The sequence below is a fragment of the Solanum lycopersicum genome, chromosome 8, assembly GCF_036512215.1.
Source record: "Solanum lycopersicum chromosome 8, SLM_r2.1".
NCBI classification, from domain to species: domain Eukaryota; kingdom Viridiplantae; phylum Streptophyta; class Magnoliopsida; order Solanales; family Solanaceae; genus Solanum; species Solanum lycopersicum.
In genome coordinates, this window is record NC_090807.1 from 63,051,299 (window position 1) to 63,068,709 (window position 17,411).

At 26.2% G+C, this 17,411-nt stretch overlaps 2 protein-coding genes across 2 annotated transcripts; both read right to left on the reverse strand.

The window, feature by feature from the left end:
• Positions 1–520: 520 nt before the first annotated feature.
• LOC101268417 (abscisic acid receptor PYR1) lies at positions 521–1,829 on the reverse strand. The gene has a single exon (XM_004245845.5). The coding sequence runs from the start codon at positions 1,368–1,370 to the stop codon at positions 675–677; it is 696 nt and encodes a 231-aa protein (XP_004245893.1). The 5' UTR covers positions 1,371–1,829; the 3' UTR covers positions 521–674.
• A 6,223-nt stretch (positions 1,830–8,052) lies between these two features.
• Positions 8,053–13,402, reverse strand: NAOD (N2-acetylornithine deacetylase). Its single transcript, NM_001329234.1, is given in 10 exon segments — positions 8,053–8,426; positions 10,567–10,680; positions 10,810–10,843; positions 10,941–11,217; positions 11,305–11,322; positions 11,411–11,468; positions 11,545–11,683; positions 12,505–12,613; positions 12,691–12,935; positions 13,019–13,402. Coding segments are annotated over 9 exon segments (1,314 nt in total). The 5' UTR covers positions 13,340–13,402; the 3' UTR covers positions 8,053–8,426; position 10,567.
• Between the last annotated feature and the right edge of the window lie 4,009 nt (positions 13,403–17,411).

Below are 17,411 nucleotides of genomic sequence, written 5' to 3' on the forward strand. Positions count from 1 at the left end.
TAAATAAGACATCACGTAAAGTATCATACATTTTTTTATTTAATTTTATATAAATTTAAATTCTACTTAAATACATTCCAAATTAAATATCATAATTATCCATTAACGCTTAATTTTAAAACTCATCAACCTAACACATATCCACCAAATCAGTAGTGGGCCCTAGGGAAACGCAAGTGGATTCACTCCAAAATATTTTTGAAAATTTAGACTCCGTCAATAAACTGAATTAGGTAGGTTGATGTCAGATACAATAATTCATGTATGATTAATGGAGTATCAATATTAACAAAGTGATTGGTTGACATAATAATAAAGCAAAGAAAGTTACTTCAAACACACGTTAGGAGCAAATAGTTGGTGAATGGAAATGGACAAATAGTTACTATATGTGGAAAAAAAATAACTGGAGAAATGATCCAATCAAAAGCACAAACTTAACATATATGCCACATAAAAACGTACTCTGCTCAATTGACTATCAACAATTTCATAACTCATAGTATAATCCTAAAATAAATTTAACGGTGAAAATTTAATTTATCTTTTTTCTATTAATCCATTGTCAAACAAATAAACCCCAAAACAATAGAAAGAACGAGTAAGAAGTAAAAATAAAAAATAAAAAGAAAAGAGGACAATTTTCTTTTTATAGTTTGAATAAATCACATGTATCACCTGTGACTCGCATCACGACTATTAACACTACCATTACCGGCTTCACGCGCCAAAGTTTCAGTAACAGAAGCTAATTTCTGAAGGTTCAATTTCACAACTGTATCAGCGAAAAGGCGTGTATCTTCCTCCGTATTCCCTTCCGGTACATCTACAACATACGATTCCAAAACAACCGTCCAGATCTCTCCGTCGCGTTCGAATCCATGCACCGTCGTAACTGAACGGTAATTCCTCAACCGGTGTTCTCCGCCAATGATACTAAATCCGGTGACGTGCCGGTCATCGTCCAATATATCTAACCGTTCGGTACTGGTAGCGGCCGGCAAGCCGGAGATGACGGTGACGTCACGGGTGGATCCGACGGTCATACGGAAGTCTTCACCTACCGAACAGCTTTTAATGAAGTGCTTGTACGTTTGTGGCTTGTCGAACCGGCGGACGACGGTCCAGACGGTTTCGACAGGCGCGTGGATTCGCTGCGCGAGTAGGGAAGAGCATTGGCCCGGGTTGATTCTGTAGGAGTGAAACTCAGCGATAGATGAGCTTAGCTCTTGGAATTCTTCCGGAGTTAAACCGGGTGGAACCGTTAAGTGGTGAGTTGTAATTGTTGATAGAGAGGAACCGGTTTCGGAACCCGGTTCCGATCGTTGATGAACCGGGTTATCTAATGACGTTTCCGGTTTATTATCCATTGAAGAAATAGAGAGAGAAAGGAGATTGAAGAAATGGAGATGGAGAAAGCGAGAGATTTTATTTGTTTATATATATCCGTAACATAATGGGAAAGAAAAGGGCAAAATAGGAAAATTCAAGTTTTTAAAAATATTTAAAATATATATGAATAAATTATATAAGTGAACACACATAATTTTTTTATTTTTAATATATAAGCCTAAGCTACATTATATATATTTATTTAACTTTATACGAACGATTAATGTGAAAGTTCTATTAATGGTGGTCACATTGTGCAGGGAATATCTAGTGTAGTCTAATGTGATAACCTCAAGTGAGAGTTGTACTATTTTTTATTATAAATACTAATTGTGGGGTGGAAGAAAATTTGTCACATAAAAAATTAAAAAAAATAATGAAAAGCCATGTGGGTTCCTGCCCATTCTGTCTGAAACAAATTGATTGCCAGCTCAGCCAGCTGCCCAGAATTCATTCTCTTCTTTTTTTGTTCAATTTAATTTTTTCATAAGTCAATCGCATTAATTATCTTACTTTACTTATTTTAGTTATTTGCTTGTTTCTGTTTTATTTTTAGAAAAAAAAAAGACATTTGAAAATTGACTTCAAATAATATACTTTTAATTATTTATCTATTTTTTTTATAATAATAATTCATAATTATTTGTCATACTTTTACGAATTAAAAAGAAATATTTTACCGATTATACTATCTATTAATATCCTTTTCACTTTAGGATATAATAAAAATGCACTTCTTCTACTATTGATCATACAGGGGTCGTTTAGGCAGTTGGTTAAACTTAGGTTAGTGTAATTAATAAGAAGATTGGTTATAAGAAAGTGTATGCATCATTTATGTCGATATTAATTATATAGAGTTTAATTATTTATGTCTTAGTTATCTTAATATATATATATATATATATATATATATATATATATAAACATATTAATTTTCTAAATAATAAATTAAACATCATATTAATTTTATATTTTTCTGCTAACTACCTCCAAAAACTACCAAATAGGATATATTATATATAAAATTTAATAATCATATAACTCACCTTCAAATCAACTATTGAACATATCGCCCCTATTTCATAAAATAACTTTTAAAATACGTATGTTTATTGATCGCCTTTTATTTGAGGGCAAATGTATTATTATTACGTTGGTGTGTGTTCAATCGAACACATAATTTTCAATGTAGAGTGTCACACTCTTTTTTTTCTCTCAAATTTATTTTTTGATTTTTTTATTTGTTTCAAAAGAAAAAGAGTTTTTCCAATTAAAGTGACATTTTGAAAATGGATAATTATTATACAGAGTCGCCACTTGGATTTGAGTTTTGGTGTTCCAAGTCACCTTATTTGAATCCCTAATCAAAAGGAAATTTAACTCTATTTTATTGGTCTGCGAACTAGAAATTCGGATAAGCAATTCTGTTGATTGAGGGGAAGGTGTTAGGCACCCCTCGAGTCCCGTGGTTCTAGCACAGTCGCTTTATTGACTTTAGTATGACTTAACTTAATTTTTGGACATTATATTATTTATCTTAATAATAAAAATATATATATTTTTTTTACTTTATTCTCTCGTTTATTTTAAACCTTTTAAAAATCGTCTTATTTATTTTAAATCTATTGAAAATTATTTTATTATTTTTTGTGTGTGTCCATTAATTCAAAATTTGAAACATTCATATTTATTATTTATTTATTTATTTTGCTTTTACATTTTTTACATATATTTTTTATGTTATTATGGGGATGAATTTATATAGGTATTTTATAGTTAGAAAAAATTTAGAGTTCGAGTTAATTTAGAATTTTTTATTTATTTATTTTTTAATTTAACAATAGAAAGATGAAATTTTATGAGATTTGAAATTAGTTTTAAAATCACAAAGATTCTAAATAGATTAGGACTATGTTTATTTTTTAAGAAAGGTTTTAACTTCTTTTTTTAATGCACGTAACAATTTTAACATTCTGACTCTTTTTTTTTTTACGTTTTTTTCTGTTTTTTTTTTAATTTATTTTTTACGTTTTTTTTTCTATTTTTTTTCTCTACACGTTTTGTTTGATTTGAAATTTTATAATTTTTTTTGTTTTCTGTAAAATTTGTTTCTCTTATTTTTTTAATTTTAATTTTATCATAATTTTTATTTTTATTTTTATTATTATTTTAAAGATTTTGTCTTCTTCTCCTCTTTTTTTTAAATAATTTTTGTTACTCTTTTTTTAACGTTCTTTTTTTTTTCTTTCATCATTTTTTTTTAATTTCTTGTTTTATATTTCTTTTTCATTCTGTTTCTTTCTTCTTCTTCTTCTTCTTCTTTTTTTTAATTTTAAAATTATTTTTTTTTAGATTTTTATATATTTGCTTTTTGTTTTGTTTTGTTTTCTGTAATTCTATTTCTCTCTCTCTCTCTTTTTTTCATTTTTTCACGTTTCTTCTCTTTTCTTTTTTGGTTATTTTTGATTCTGTTCCCTTTTTTAAAAAAAACAAAATATCTGTTATTTTTTTTGTTGTTTTCTTTATGTTTTAGGCTTTCTTGTTTTTAGTTTTTATTTTTTATTCTTTTGTCTCTTTATACAATTTCTCAAAAAAAATTATAATTATTAATAGTAATTATCATTATTTTATCATGAATTTCTAGATGAAATTACAATTCTACTTAGATTAAAAAAAATAATTTACTAATTATTTATATATCATAATCTAACAAGTTTATAAATTTTATTTTATTTATTTTTTAGTGAAAAATTAGGCTCCAGAAAAACATTAGCTATTAAATATCAGAAAATAAATTCTAATATAAATTGCATCTAAAAAAGAATAACAGACACTAATAATAATGCAAAATATTGTTGAGATAAGGATGGATATAAAATAAATAAATAATAATAATAGAAAATAAAAAGAAAAAGAGTGAAATGAACTTACAAAGAGAGAGACAAGAAAAAGAAAAAAATAAAAAATAAATGGGATGAGATTTTTTAGTAAATAAGTTAGGAAGTTGAAGATTTAAAATAAATACCATAAATTCATAATTTTTATCATTAAAGTAATTTACACAATTTATTTATTTTTTGTTTATATTAAATATAACCCTTTTTTTAAAAATTGGTGTTTGACTCTTTATATTTTGATAAAAAATAAGTGTTAACATAAAGTATAAATTTATATATAAATTATATTACATTTCAACGTGAATCTATAATTTTAAATTTTAATAAATTTAATATTAAAAATCTCAAAATTTAAATCTATAAAATTTTAATCTTGAAACTGTCGCAAAGTAAATTTTGTATGTTTTCTTTTATCATGTAATCACCTACATATAGAGTCTGCCAAACTCATTCACTATGCTACTTTCTGTTAAATATATAAAAATAAATAAAAAGAGATCATCCTCGCCAAATCCTTGACATACCCTAGTTGGCTTGGATTTAATTATTTCCCTTTTTTTCTTAATCTGTATAATTAGTTTTATAATTAGCGCTCTAAAAGAGACAAAAATTAAAATCATCTGTGAACTTCATCTTCAAATTCTTCATGGTTACTAGAGAATTTGATAATCTGTCGTTAAATAAGATTAATAATGAATTTTATTATTTAACTATAAAATAAATCTGTTATTAACTTATATATTTTTTGTTGTGCATCGTGAGTGATATTCATTAAATATTGAGAGAAGTTTTGAAAAATATGCTAAATTTAATGCAAATTAATAGTTTCATATATATACTGTAATATATCACATGACGTAACAAGATGTAGGAGCATGAAGTCTTCATAAAATCCAAGAAAACTGTTGAAAACACTCTTAAACTAGACGAGAATTTAGAGATATATTTCACTAATGTTGTAAAGTCGATTATATTTTTGAGTTCGACTAGAAAAGGGCTGGAGTCCACGTCACTCCTTGGATGCTCCAGCTAGGCAAACCACCTCTAGCTTAATTATCCAGTACTAAAATTGCACAATAAATTCCAAATAATAAATAAATAAAAAACAGCATAAAAGTATTAAACTTTTCCCTTCATCCAGAAGCTAATTAATTAATTGATTAATTAATTTATAATAAGCAAATAAAAAAACCAGGCCTTTGGAATCGTTTCCCCATGGTGATTAACTTTGGCCGTAAATTTTAAGAAAGACTGGAGAAAAAATACATTATCTTCATCCATTAAAAGTATAATTGTCCAATGTTTTGTTTGTTCTTTTTCTGTATTTATATATTAATATTTTTTTTATTTTTTTGGCTTCGAATTGGTTCTTGTCCATCCCTTTTTCTTTGACTGTGTAGAAAAGTGACGAACGAATATTCATTTTATCGTCATATTTTATTTTTGATGTTTCACAAAAATGTTAATAAAAAAGTAATTTAATATAATTGTTTTTATTATTTTTCAAATATAATTGAACAACTATTCTCTTTTTTACTATATTAATTTGTTTTTCTATCCATCAAGAATAAAAGTAAAAAATAATAATTAATTAAAGTATATTTCAATTTCTATAAAAATAATAACAATCCATAATAATGATGCTTTTTCAAAATCAAACTTTGTTCGTTACTAGTCCACTCGCATTTCCCTAAAAGAAAACAAGAAATGAAGTAGATATGTTACTATAATATTTATGACTATTTAAGAAAAATTAAAAAATGTTGAATTGAGAAATCAGTAGTTAATGAAATGGATAAAATATAAATTTTTGTTTTATCTTTCTCATTATATGCTAAAGTAAAAAATTAAAAAATGAAAATTTCCTTTTAATTGTGGACTAATAAAAGCACGAAAGAAACAGTAAATACGATAACTAAAATAACTAAAAAATAATGTTTAGGGCGTTATTTTATATTATTAGCATATGATGTATTCAACTTCAGGATGCATTATTAGATAAAGAGGTAAAACGTTTCTAAATAAAAATAAGAATTCGATTATCTTAATTAAATTTTATTGTTCATTTCCCTTAATAAAAGCTTTCTTTAAATTATTTGACATAACAGAAAAATAATTCTGTTTTTTACTGTTCCCAATATCCTTTTATTTTATCATAACATAAAGTCAGTAACACATGAGATTTCTTCGGCGTAAAGCAATCATCAACTAGTTAAAATTTTAAGCTTATTGATTTTAAATTTTAAAAAAAGAAATGAATTAAATTTGTCATAATTTTTTTTATATATATATATAAAGTTTAAACACAAAAATAATATTAAAGTTATTAAATTTTATTAAATGTGACTCCAAACTCTAAGGCAATCCGTTTTATCGTTGTTGCCAAATAATAATATTGCACGAAATGGTGACGTATAATATTGAACAAGAGTATGTAGTTGCTAGAACATAAGTTATTGCCAATAAACATCAACATTAGTTTCTTATATTTTTTATTTTAGAAGGTGCGGTCATGTATGACAAAGTATACAAATATAATATTGACTTAATTAAGTACACTAAATTGATCCACGGAGATTAATTAATATAAACAGTATATTTTAGGATGACTTTTAAATTTTGGAGAAGAAGATGAAGTGTTGGGTCTTCTATAAAAAAAATGAGTTAATAAATATGATTGTAAATGAAATTGAATCAAATTATACGTGAACAAATAAAAATAATGTCACATATTCAATTAAAATAGTCATACTATTATTCATGCCCCATTAACTTCTATTGAAAAGAGGGGACCTTAAGTTTTTTTTTAATTCAAATTGATAGATTAGAGGGCATATTTGATCCTTTTTTTAAAAAATAAATAAATAATAGAGACTGGACATTTTTTATTCAAAAGGTTGAGTAAGATTGTTTTTAAACCGTTTTCAATACGTTAAAGATAATTTTGATCATTTTTCCATTCGATCTATCTCAAAAAAATTTGATAAGTGCAAATTAAAATAAATCCAACCGAAGTAATTTCAATTCGGAAGATTTTGTTATTCCTAAGAAAACAAAGAACAGATTTCTGAAAAAATATTTTGACGACATAATAAATGTCAAGATATTGCCAAACGATGTGATTTTCAATTATTTCTTTAATTTGAAGCATGTTTTTTTATGAGTTGAAATTGCCAAAAGCCCATTTTTTTGAATTCAGGATGAGCCCTTATACAATACTCACTCTTATTATGGTTTAGAAATGTGGCCCAGAGAGGGGAATGTTATTACTATAATATAATTTACCTCCAAAAATTAACTTCACCAAAATTCGAGCAATAATTAGATAATAACTTTATGATCAAAGAAATTAAACTTTAGTACCTTTCAACTCTACATACATTCTCTAGTTCAATTAGTTGTGAAATTTTCTTTCTTGAATTAAACAACACGAAGGTACTTTCAAAACTTACAGGTGACAACGCGGTAAATTAAATAGATACTAGAAGCTTTTGCGCATTGAATATTTACACCAAGTCATAAATGCATACATGCATTTGCATACACATTTATTGCCATGATTAAAAATTATCTCGCATTCATAATACGATGCATAAAGTTATAAGTGACTGTAATCTAATCCATGATCTGACATGACATTGTTATTTAAATAAATAATAATGGAAGATAATTATGTCGAAGTTCAACTGAGATAAATAAGTCTAAAATATAAAACTTAATACACAAAAAGCGAGTTCATCTGGAAATAACATAAAGCTGATAATAATGCATGACTGTCTGTCTGAAAGCCTTTATTAAAATGAGTTGCTAGGACAAGCCCTCAGCTAACTCTAGATGTCTTGAAAACCTTTATTAAGATGAGTTGCTGGGACAAGCCCTCAGCTAACTCTAGATGTATGAAAACCTTTATTAAAATGAGCTGTTGGGACAAACCCTCAGCTAACTTTAGATGATACAAACCTTTATTAAGATGAGTTGCTAGGACAAGCCCTCAGCTAACTCTAGATATCAAACTGTAGACATAAACAACTGAAATAAAAAGATATAGGTTGTCCTCGAAAGATGAAGACTCACCATGCTATTAAGCTGGCCAGAGATCATACGAACATTGAGATGGATGCTGAACGTTTGAACCTATATAAAATAAAATAGCACAAATAATTTGCAGTTAGTAATTTAAATGTACTGAATATGGGGGACACGTATCACAAGTCTAATAAATTTAACAAGATAAATATGAAAGACTGAACTTATATGCATGAGCTAATGCAATGACTAAGTTATAAAACAATATACCATGGATAAGTACTCGATTGAAATAACTAAATACATAGTCATGCAATATCTGAGAAAATTGAATTGTGCTAAATATTAAAATTGACATATAACCATGTGAGCTAGATAAGGAATTTGATGCTTAATTTCTATAAAAAGGGATTAATATATCGTATCAGGGTATATAGACTGATCTGATCTAATATTGTACCACTAAATTGATAATATACGCCAACATAGACTACATAATCTATGATGACACGTAATTTTGGGACTTAAAATTGCGAATTTTTAACCAAACTAAGCCATTATATAAAACAATTTACCAAAGTAATACATTTTTCTAAAATTTTACAAAACTAATATAAACGTATTTCACGGTAACGTTTTAGGGTATATTTTTTTTTAAAAAAAATAACAGCATTAAGTTGATATACGTTATTGTAAGTAACGTTTTACTCCTAAAACGTTATTTTCAGTAACGTTTTACTCCTAAAACTTTACTCATAGTAACGTTTTAGGAGTAAAACGTTACTATGAGTAATGTATATCAATCTGACGCCATCAACTTTTAAAAAATAAAATATATCCTAAAACGTTACTGTGGAATACGTTTATACTAGTTCTGTAAAATTTTAAAAAAACATATTATTTTGGTGAATGACTTTATATAATGACTTAATTGCTAAAGATCCACTTAGTGCTACATAATACTCCCAATTAAATTTATACTGAAAATATAATAATACTGAATAACTCATGATTACTGAAAAATTGATACCAATTAATACACTTTATCTCAAACATTTTATGCATATGAACCGAATAACAAAGAATAAAGTAATCATGAAAACCCTTTATATCTTGACTAAAACATGCAATATATACAAGTCCAAAAGGCATAAAATTTACTTGTTTTGAGGGCTCATGAATGTTTACTTAAGCAAACATATTGAAATTCATGAAAAACATATGCTTATGAATCGATAACGAAGAGGAACTGAGTTACTTCGAAATTCATAATAGTAATTATTTGTAAATATAAGATTTTCTTGAAACTCAACGAGTGAAAGGATACCCATTGATGAACTTCCGCTGAAAAAATACACTTGTTCAAATCGAACTTGGAGGTGAGTAACCAATTTTTGCTTAAGATGGGTTTTATCGCAATATCTAATTTTGTAGATTGCGGCCATAAATTCTAAAATTTCTTCCATAGTCTTTAGATTGCGTCCTAAATTCTATTTTTTTTACTTAGCTTGAATTTCTAAATTCCTCTTGATCTATTAGTTACGATATGATCTAGTCTTAAAATTTCTTTAAGTGCTATATTTTTCATCCTTAATCATAGATAATTAATTAACATATACATTATTACCTCATTAGTCCCTATGGTAAATTTATATAGATTGATGTAACACCAGCTCATGCAAGTATCACCTATATACATCATATCTCTTTTATATCTAGCATTGTCTTCAAATCAATTTATTAAGTAGAATATGAAGAGACGTAGAACTCAACATTTCGATATTATGCTAACAAATAAGAAAATTGGTCAGTCATATACTTGTTAACATCGTTAGAGAAAAGTTATACTACTCCCAAGATACAACAAATAATTTATACTCCTTTTGTCCCATTTTATGTGGCAACATTTGAACAGGTATCAAAATATAAGAAATAATGAAGATTTTGAAATATTTACTAAATTGTCCTTCAAAAATGTAAACTCACTTTTCTCTCTCCTCATAAATGTATTAAAATACTATCTTTAAAATTAAGTGAGACCAATAAGGACAAAAGAAGAATTTTATATCTTCAAATATTTACCATATAAAAAATGTGAGACTGACAAAAAAGGAAATGGTGTCACATAAAGTGAGACGGGGAGTAGCTTTTCTAATGTTTTATTCAAAAAGTAGTTTTTCTACTTTTCATGTATTACATCATAAACGTTATTCTATAGACCAATCATAGAATTATAATGTAAACAAACCTCATATATATAAATCTTCCAACTGTGCAATGATGCTTGCAAAGACCTGATAACCTTGAGACATGTCAACCAGTAGACAATATTCATTGTCTGCATGGTATGTATCCATAATTCCTGCATTTCATTATTAAAAAAAAAACAATGAAATAATGAAAACGAATTTTTTGTTGATAAATTCGAACCAGTGCTTAAACTAAGATTGTTTTAGATAAAATGAAATAATGAAAACGATTTTTTTTTTACCGTAACCAGTAGTTTGAACATCATAACCCCTATCCTGTAAACACATAATAAAATAAGTTCATGTTATTACAATAAGTTCAACTTTCTAAAAAAAAAAACCAAACAAGAAGATATGAAATAAAGTTACAAACCTGAAGATCTCTTATCAATGGCAAACTACCAGTTATAGAATATGGTTCTACATATCCAACAACCTCTTCAGTAGCTTTGGCTAATACTTTATACCCTAACGAATCGAGATCGCAAGCAACGCCAGAATAAGGTTCCTCGAAACTTATACTCATACTTCCCCTTATGTTTTCATCAGGGAGAACATATTTTGAAACAGGCCCTCGAGTATCAAGTTTTTCGATATTAGCATTCAAGTCATCAACATATTCTTGTAGTTTCTTTATAACATCGGATACACTGAAAAAAGGATGCATTGTTTTTGAAATATAATATCAACAGTTCATTAATTTTAAATCTTGTTTTTTATAAAGGAATAATACATACTTGTAAAATGGAGTCAACCTACAAAAAAATAAAAAAATGTAATTAGATAGTATTATTATTTGATGAAAGATGAACAAAAAGGTTTTAATTTGAAGAAGAAACTTACCTAACATCTCCAGCAATAGTGCACTCACCAGGAATTTGATTGTTTCCACCCCCAGGATCTACACGACCAAATAATGTACTTCATAAAAAAAATAATTGGAGAACATATATGTTTAAAGATTTTTGACAACTTACAAAACCATTGAGTTGGTTTCATGGTGGATGGTGCTTCAAATTTGTAGATCACTTCTTTTGGATGGGGAGGGAAATCTCTATAGAAGCGGGTTTGAATTTCTTTGAGTGCTTCCATACCAAGTTCCAAAGCATTGATAGCCTAACCAATGAAAATTTAAGTCTTAACATATGAAACGTATTGGTATTGTGCTAACTAAAAGGCTATATTTTGTTTTTTTCAAGAATATTGTGCCTCCAATTATTTCTCGAGAAATACAAGAACGAAGACGGATTCCTTTACGTAATGTATATTGATAAAAATATGTTATATCACTACAAAAAAACTGTGAATTATATCGAGATTTTCATGGGGAGTAGTATGAAAATTGGCACGAAAATAAGTTTCCTGCAAAATTTCATACTAATTACTAGAAAAAATCCTCATACTTCTTATTTTTACTTAAGAGAATGCTATATATATGTATGTATATATATGTATATGTATATATTCATGGCGAGCCACAATATTTCTTTACATACTTTTAAATTTTTAAGTATCTTATACTTTGATTTTGTCCTCATTTAATTTTTTATCCACACCGAATAATTAATTTAAGAACACCAAATCAAATTAGTTTTATTTGGTATACGATGCCCACTTTTCTAAAATCAAAATTTTATAAAATTGAACCGAAGAATCAAAAGTCCACTCCTAGTCTTAGGGTCTAAAGAATTTTTTGTAGGGGAGAATTTGTGGGAGTGAATCTCTTTGTACTTCGAGCGAATTGTGTGAGCTTATTCCTTTTTATCATTTGGACTTTTTTTAATAAAGTGGATTGTTCATCTCCTCTTATCAAGTGACCGTATCACATCAAACATTTGTATCTCTTATAATATATCTTATTTGTCTTATTACTTATGATCTTTTGAGATTTGCTCGTGCAATAATAACAAGATGTGGTATTTAGTTTAAAAGAGTACCTTGTTGGGCAAACCACTGTGGAAACCCTTTCCAGTTACCACAAGTTCCCATGGTATAACACCACCAGTACCAATACATGGTTGTTTATCAGCTGTGTCAATCCAAAATCTATATACACAAATAAACACTTAAAATATATATCAACGAAATTTTATATATACGATAGCATATATAGAGTTACTTACAGAGGACCTTCCTTTAATTTATCAAACCAACCATCCTTATCTAATGCATCCACACCAATCCCCTGGATAGATGCATTCTCTTCACTCGCTATGAAAATAGCAATCACCGATGATTTTAATTTTGGCTTCGTCTCTGCTAATTTCTTCATAAGCTCAGTAACAAGCGCCACATGACCTAAACAATCCGTAGTTCCACGTCCCCTAAGTTTATCACCATCCACACTCAATGAAAACGGATCAAACTCCTGAATATTATACACACAAAAATATATATTAAAAATGACCGCGATACAAAAATTATTAACTGTTTCAATTTTACTTAAATTACCCATTGATCAGGATTTGCAGGCACAACATCCATATGCATTCCAACAAAAGACACAACTTTTTTTGGGTCCGTACCAGGATACTCCACAATAAGGTTACCCCTATTAGGAGTATAAGAAACATGATTGATGATCAATGCTCCGCCATTTTTGGTGCTATATGGATTAAGGATTTCAAGAACATGGTTCACAATCCTGTCTTCCTCCGGGATAAGATCCGGTGGGTTGTTCTGAACATATTTTGCTTCGCCAATCAGTTTCTTCAAAAGAGTTACGAATGAATCCTTGTTTAGATCACCCAAAATTTGCTTTACATCAGCCATGCTAATAGCAAGTGTTAAGCTCACACTTTTTTTCTTTTTTGAAATGGTAGTACGTAAACTGTTCATTATATATTACGTGATTCTTTTTGCTTGGATATTGTTGTAAAAATTCATGTCCTCATAATATATGTATCGTGTAAAACGTGTTGTACAGTGACGCCTCGATATTTTTTTATTATATGAAAAATAGTTATTTAATAATATTCATTCAGTTTAAGAAATTAAGAGGTAATTTATTCTTTTGTATCTTGTTGAGATTTAATATATCTTATATAGTTTACAAAGTATTAACTTTAATATATTCTAATACGATAATATTATTTCTATTACCAATTCTGTACAGTGACGCCTCGATATTTTTTTATTATATAAAAAATAGTTATTTAATAATATTCATTCAGTTTAAGAAATTAAGAGGTAATTTATTCTTTTGTATCTTGTTGATATTTAACATATCTGATATAGTTTTCAAAGTATTAACTTTAATATATTCTAATACGATAATATTATTTCTATTACCAATTCTTGGAAGATAATTATATACTCCATATGTTGATTAATGATTATCATATATATATATATATATATATATATATATATATATAATTTAGACAACTCCCAATCATTTGTCTTTATTTTCTCCTATTTTTTCTTCTTTAATTTTGAGTTAATTAATTTTTATTATTTATGTTATTTCACTTATATATATATTACTAAAGGATGAAAAATGTTAACAAAAATTTCAAAATGGTATATGAAATTTTTTTAAAATCAAATCGGCAAAATCGCTCATTAAGTAGCGATTTTGACCACTGAAAAAATAAAATCGCTGTTATAATAGTGATTTGTTAAATTTGAGCGATTTTGAAAATAATTTTTTTTAATAATATTTTTAATATGTCGCTGCTTAGTTCAATTTTTTTAATTATTTTTTGCTTTTTTTTTTAAGAAAGGTTTGAATCAATATTTTTTTAATTTTTAAAATTAAATCACACCGATTTTTAATTAAATATTTTATTTATTTTTAAAAATCAAATTGCTATCAAGGCAGAGATTTTAAATCAAAATATTTTAGCGATTTGATTTTAAAAAATAATAAAAATTGATCTAAACTTAAAAAAAAAAAGCAAAAAATAATAATTAAACTTAAGTCGCTGCCTCAGCAGCGACATATTAAAAAAATAATTTTTTTTTTGAAAATCACTCCTTTGGGATCGATTTTTTTTTTTTAAAAATCAAATTTAACAAATCACTGTTATTGCAGCGATTTTACTTTTTTCAGCAGACAAAATCGCTAATTCGTGAATGATTTTGCAGTTTTGGTTAAAAAGAAATTTCATATACCGTTTTAAAATTTTTGTTAACATTTTTCACCCTTTAAGCTCCGAACTCCATTATATATTACGTGATTCTTTTTGCTTTGATATTGTTGTAAAAATTCATGTCCACATAATATATGTATTGTGTAAAACGTGTTGTATAGTGACGCCTCAATAATTTTTTATTATATGAAAAATAGTTATTTAATAATATTTGTTCAACTTAAAAAATTAAGAGATAATTTATTCTTTTGTATCTTGTTAATATTTAATATATCTGATATATTTTTCAAAGTATTAACTTAATATATTCTAATATGATAATATTATTTCTATTACCAATTCTACGAAGATAATTATATACTCCATATGTTGATTAATGATTTTATATATATATATATATATATATAAAAAATTAAGAGATAATTTATTCTTTTGTATCTTGTTAATATTTAATATATCTCATATACTTTTCAAAGTATTAACTTAATATATTCTAATATGATAATATTATTTCTATTACCAATTCTACGAAGATAATTATATACTCCATATGTTGATTAATGATTTTATATATATATATATAGACAACTCCCAATCATTTGGCTTTCTTTTCTCCTATTTTTTCTTCTTTAATTTTGAGTTAATAAATTTTTATTATTTATGTTATTTCACTTATATATAGATAGATTACTAGACATTGGAGCTCATTGTTATTTGTAATATTTTATAGTGATTTTGTAAATTAAATTTAAGTTATTAATCATTGGTATTTGTAATATTTTAAAATAATATTTAGGCACATAACATATATTATTTTTTTTATCCTAATTTAGGTGACACCAATAAAAGTTTGAGAGTCAAATAATTTTTTTCTTTTTATGTCTTACACATATTATTGGTTGTTAGTTATTGTGATTTTTAAATTTTTTACATCATTTTAAAATAATATTGGTTGTTCGTTCACTCTATCTCAATTTATATATTATGAATATTTTAAGTTGTTACTTATTCTGATTTATATTTTTAGAAAACTTTTATATTATTTTCAAATAATATATGTAAGTCACTTTGTCTTTGTTTATGTGACAAAATAGAATTTTTGGGAGTTAATCAAATATTTATATAGCTTTTAAATTTTTAATTATTATGTTATGTATAGTACTTTTAAATTATTTTAAATAATATATATTAAAGTATTTTATTTATTTCAATTTACGTGATATTAATAAAATTTTGTAAATTAATTTTTTAATATGGAACACTAAGGTACTAACAAAACATCTATGGAATGCAAATGAGAGAAGACTAAAAAAAAGTACCTTATTTTATGCGCCTTCCTCCAATTTTTTTTTTTTTTTAAAAAAATTCTATTTCATTCTGATTAAGTTTTAAAAAAATAATCACTTCATTTACTATCTTTGTCGCAGCTTTATTTTGGTCCTAGACTTTACAACTTCATTTAAATTGTTTGTTTCTATTATTTCTTTTGGTTAAATTTTGTTTGTTTGTGATATATATATATATATATATATATATATATATATATATATATATATATATATATATATATATATTCTAACTATTCATTTGTTCAAATGCTATTTGTTTGTGATTTATATATATATTTTAAAATTATTTTTATTCACTTTAATATGAATAAATTATGAAGAAAATAAAATTCTTTTATCATTTTAATCAACAACTTTTGATATTAGTTGACTTGTTTTGTGTTTTTTTTTTAATTTTTGTTGGAACTTATCCACCGTTATGTACCCATGCGAAAGTGTTGATTTTCAAACACTATAGACCTTCGATAATAAATTAGGGAAAATGCATAAGTATCATTTTAAACTATGTCTTAAATTTTAGAGATATACTTATATTATATTAAGGTATTATTATTTTTTGAATTTATTTTATAGATATTTTTTACCTTTTTTCGATCTACGTGGCACTAGTTTGAAAAAAATGTGAACACATGCTGGGCTCATTAGATAGTATCACGTAAGATAAAAAGGAATAGAAAGTTATTTATAAAATAAATTCAGGTAGATAATAGAACCTAAGTATAGCATACGTGTGTCTTTAGAATTTCGGATAGATCGAGGGGTACTTATACATTATCTCGATAAATTAACATATTCTAAACAAGGCTTGTGGACCTTGCGCCTTGCTTTGAATTAATTGTTGCCTTTGTCATTTTTCTTTTTTTTTTGGTAGTAAAATGAAGTAAAAAAAATTCCTAAGTTAATCGGATTGAAATAATTTATTTTTTTTTAAATTTGGAGGAAGGCGCATGGCGGCTGAGCCCTACAAGACATGGAATTTCGCGTGTTGCAACGTCCATCCTAATTTTAACGACTTTAATTCAATCGTATAAAATTTATCTTTTTTTGAATTTTTGACAAAATTTTTTATCTAGTAATAATAAAGTAATGTATATTCTTTTTAAAAAAATTAAGATACTTAAATGTAAGCACCCTTCTGCTCGTGATATTGACAAAACTAACAGCACCACTATGTGGTCCATTTAAATGTATCTTCTGCTTTTGATGACTGATGTGGACAAAACTAACATCCCCACTACGTACTTGGTCCATTAATTTGTATTATATAATATTAGTAATATTGGTGTATCATCGAACTGGAAAAAAAATTCAAATTTATAAAGCAAGAGTCCAAATATATTGAAATCGATATGTAAGATTCGTTTAATGTAATCACTAGATTAATTCCACGTACATCTGATA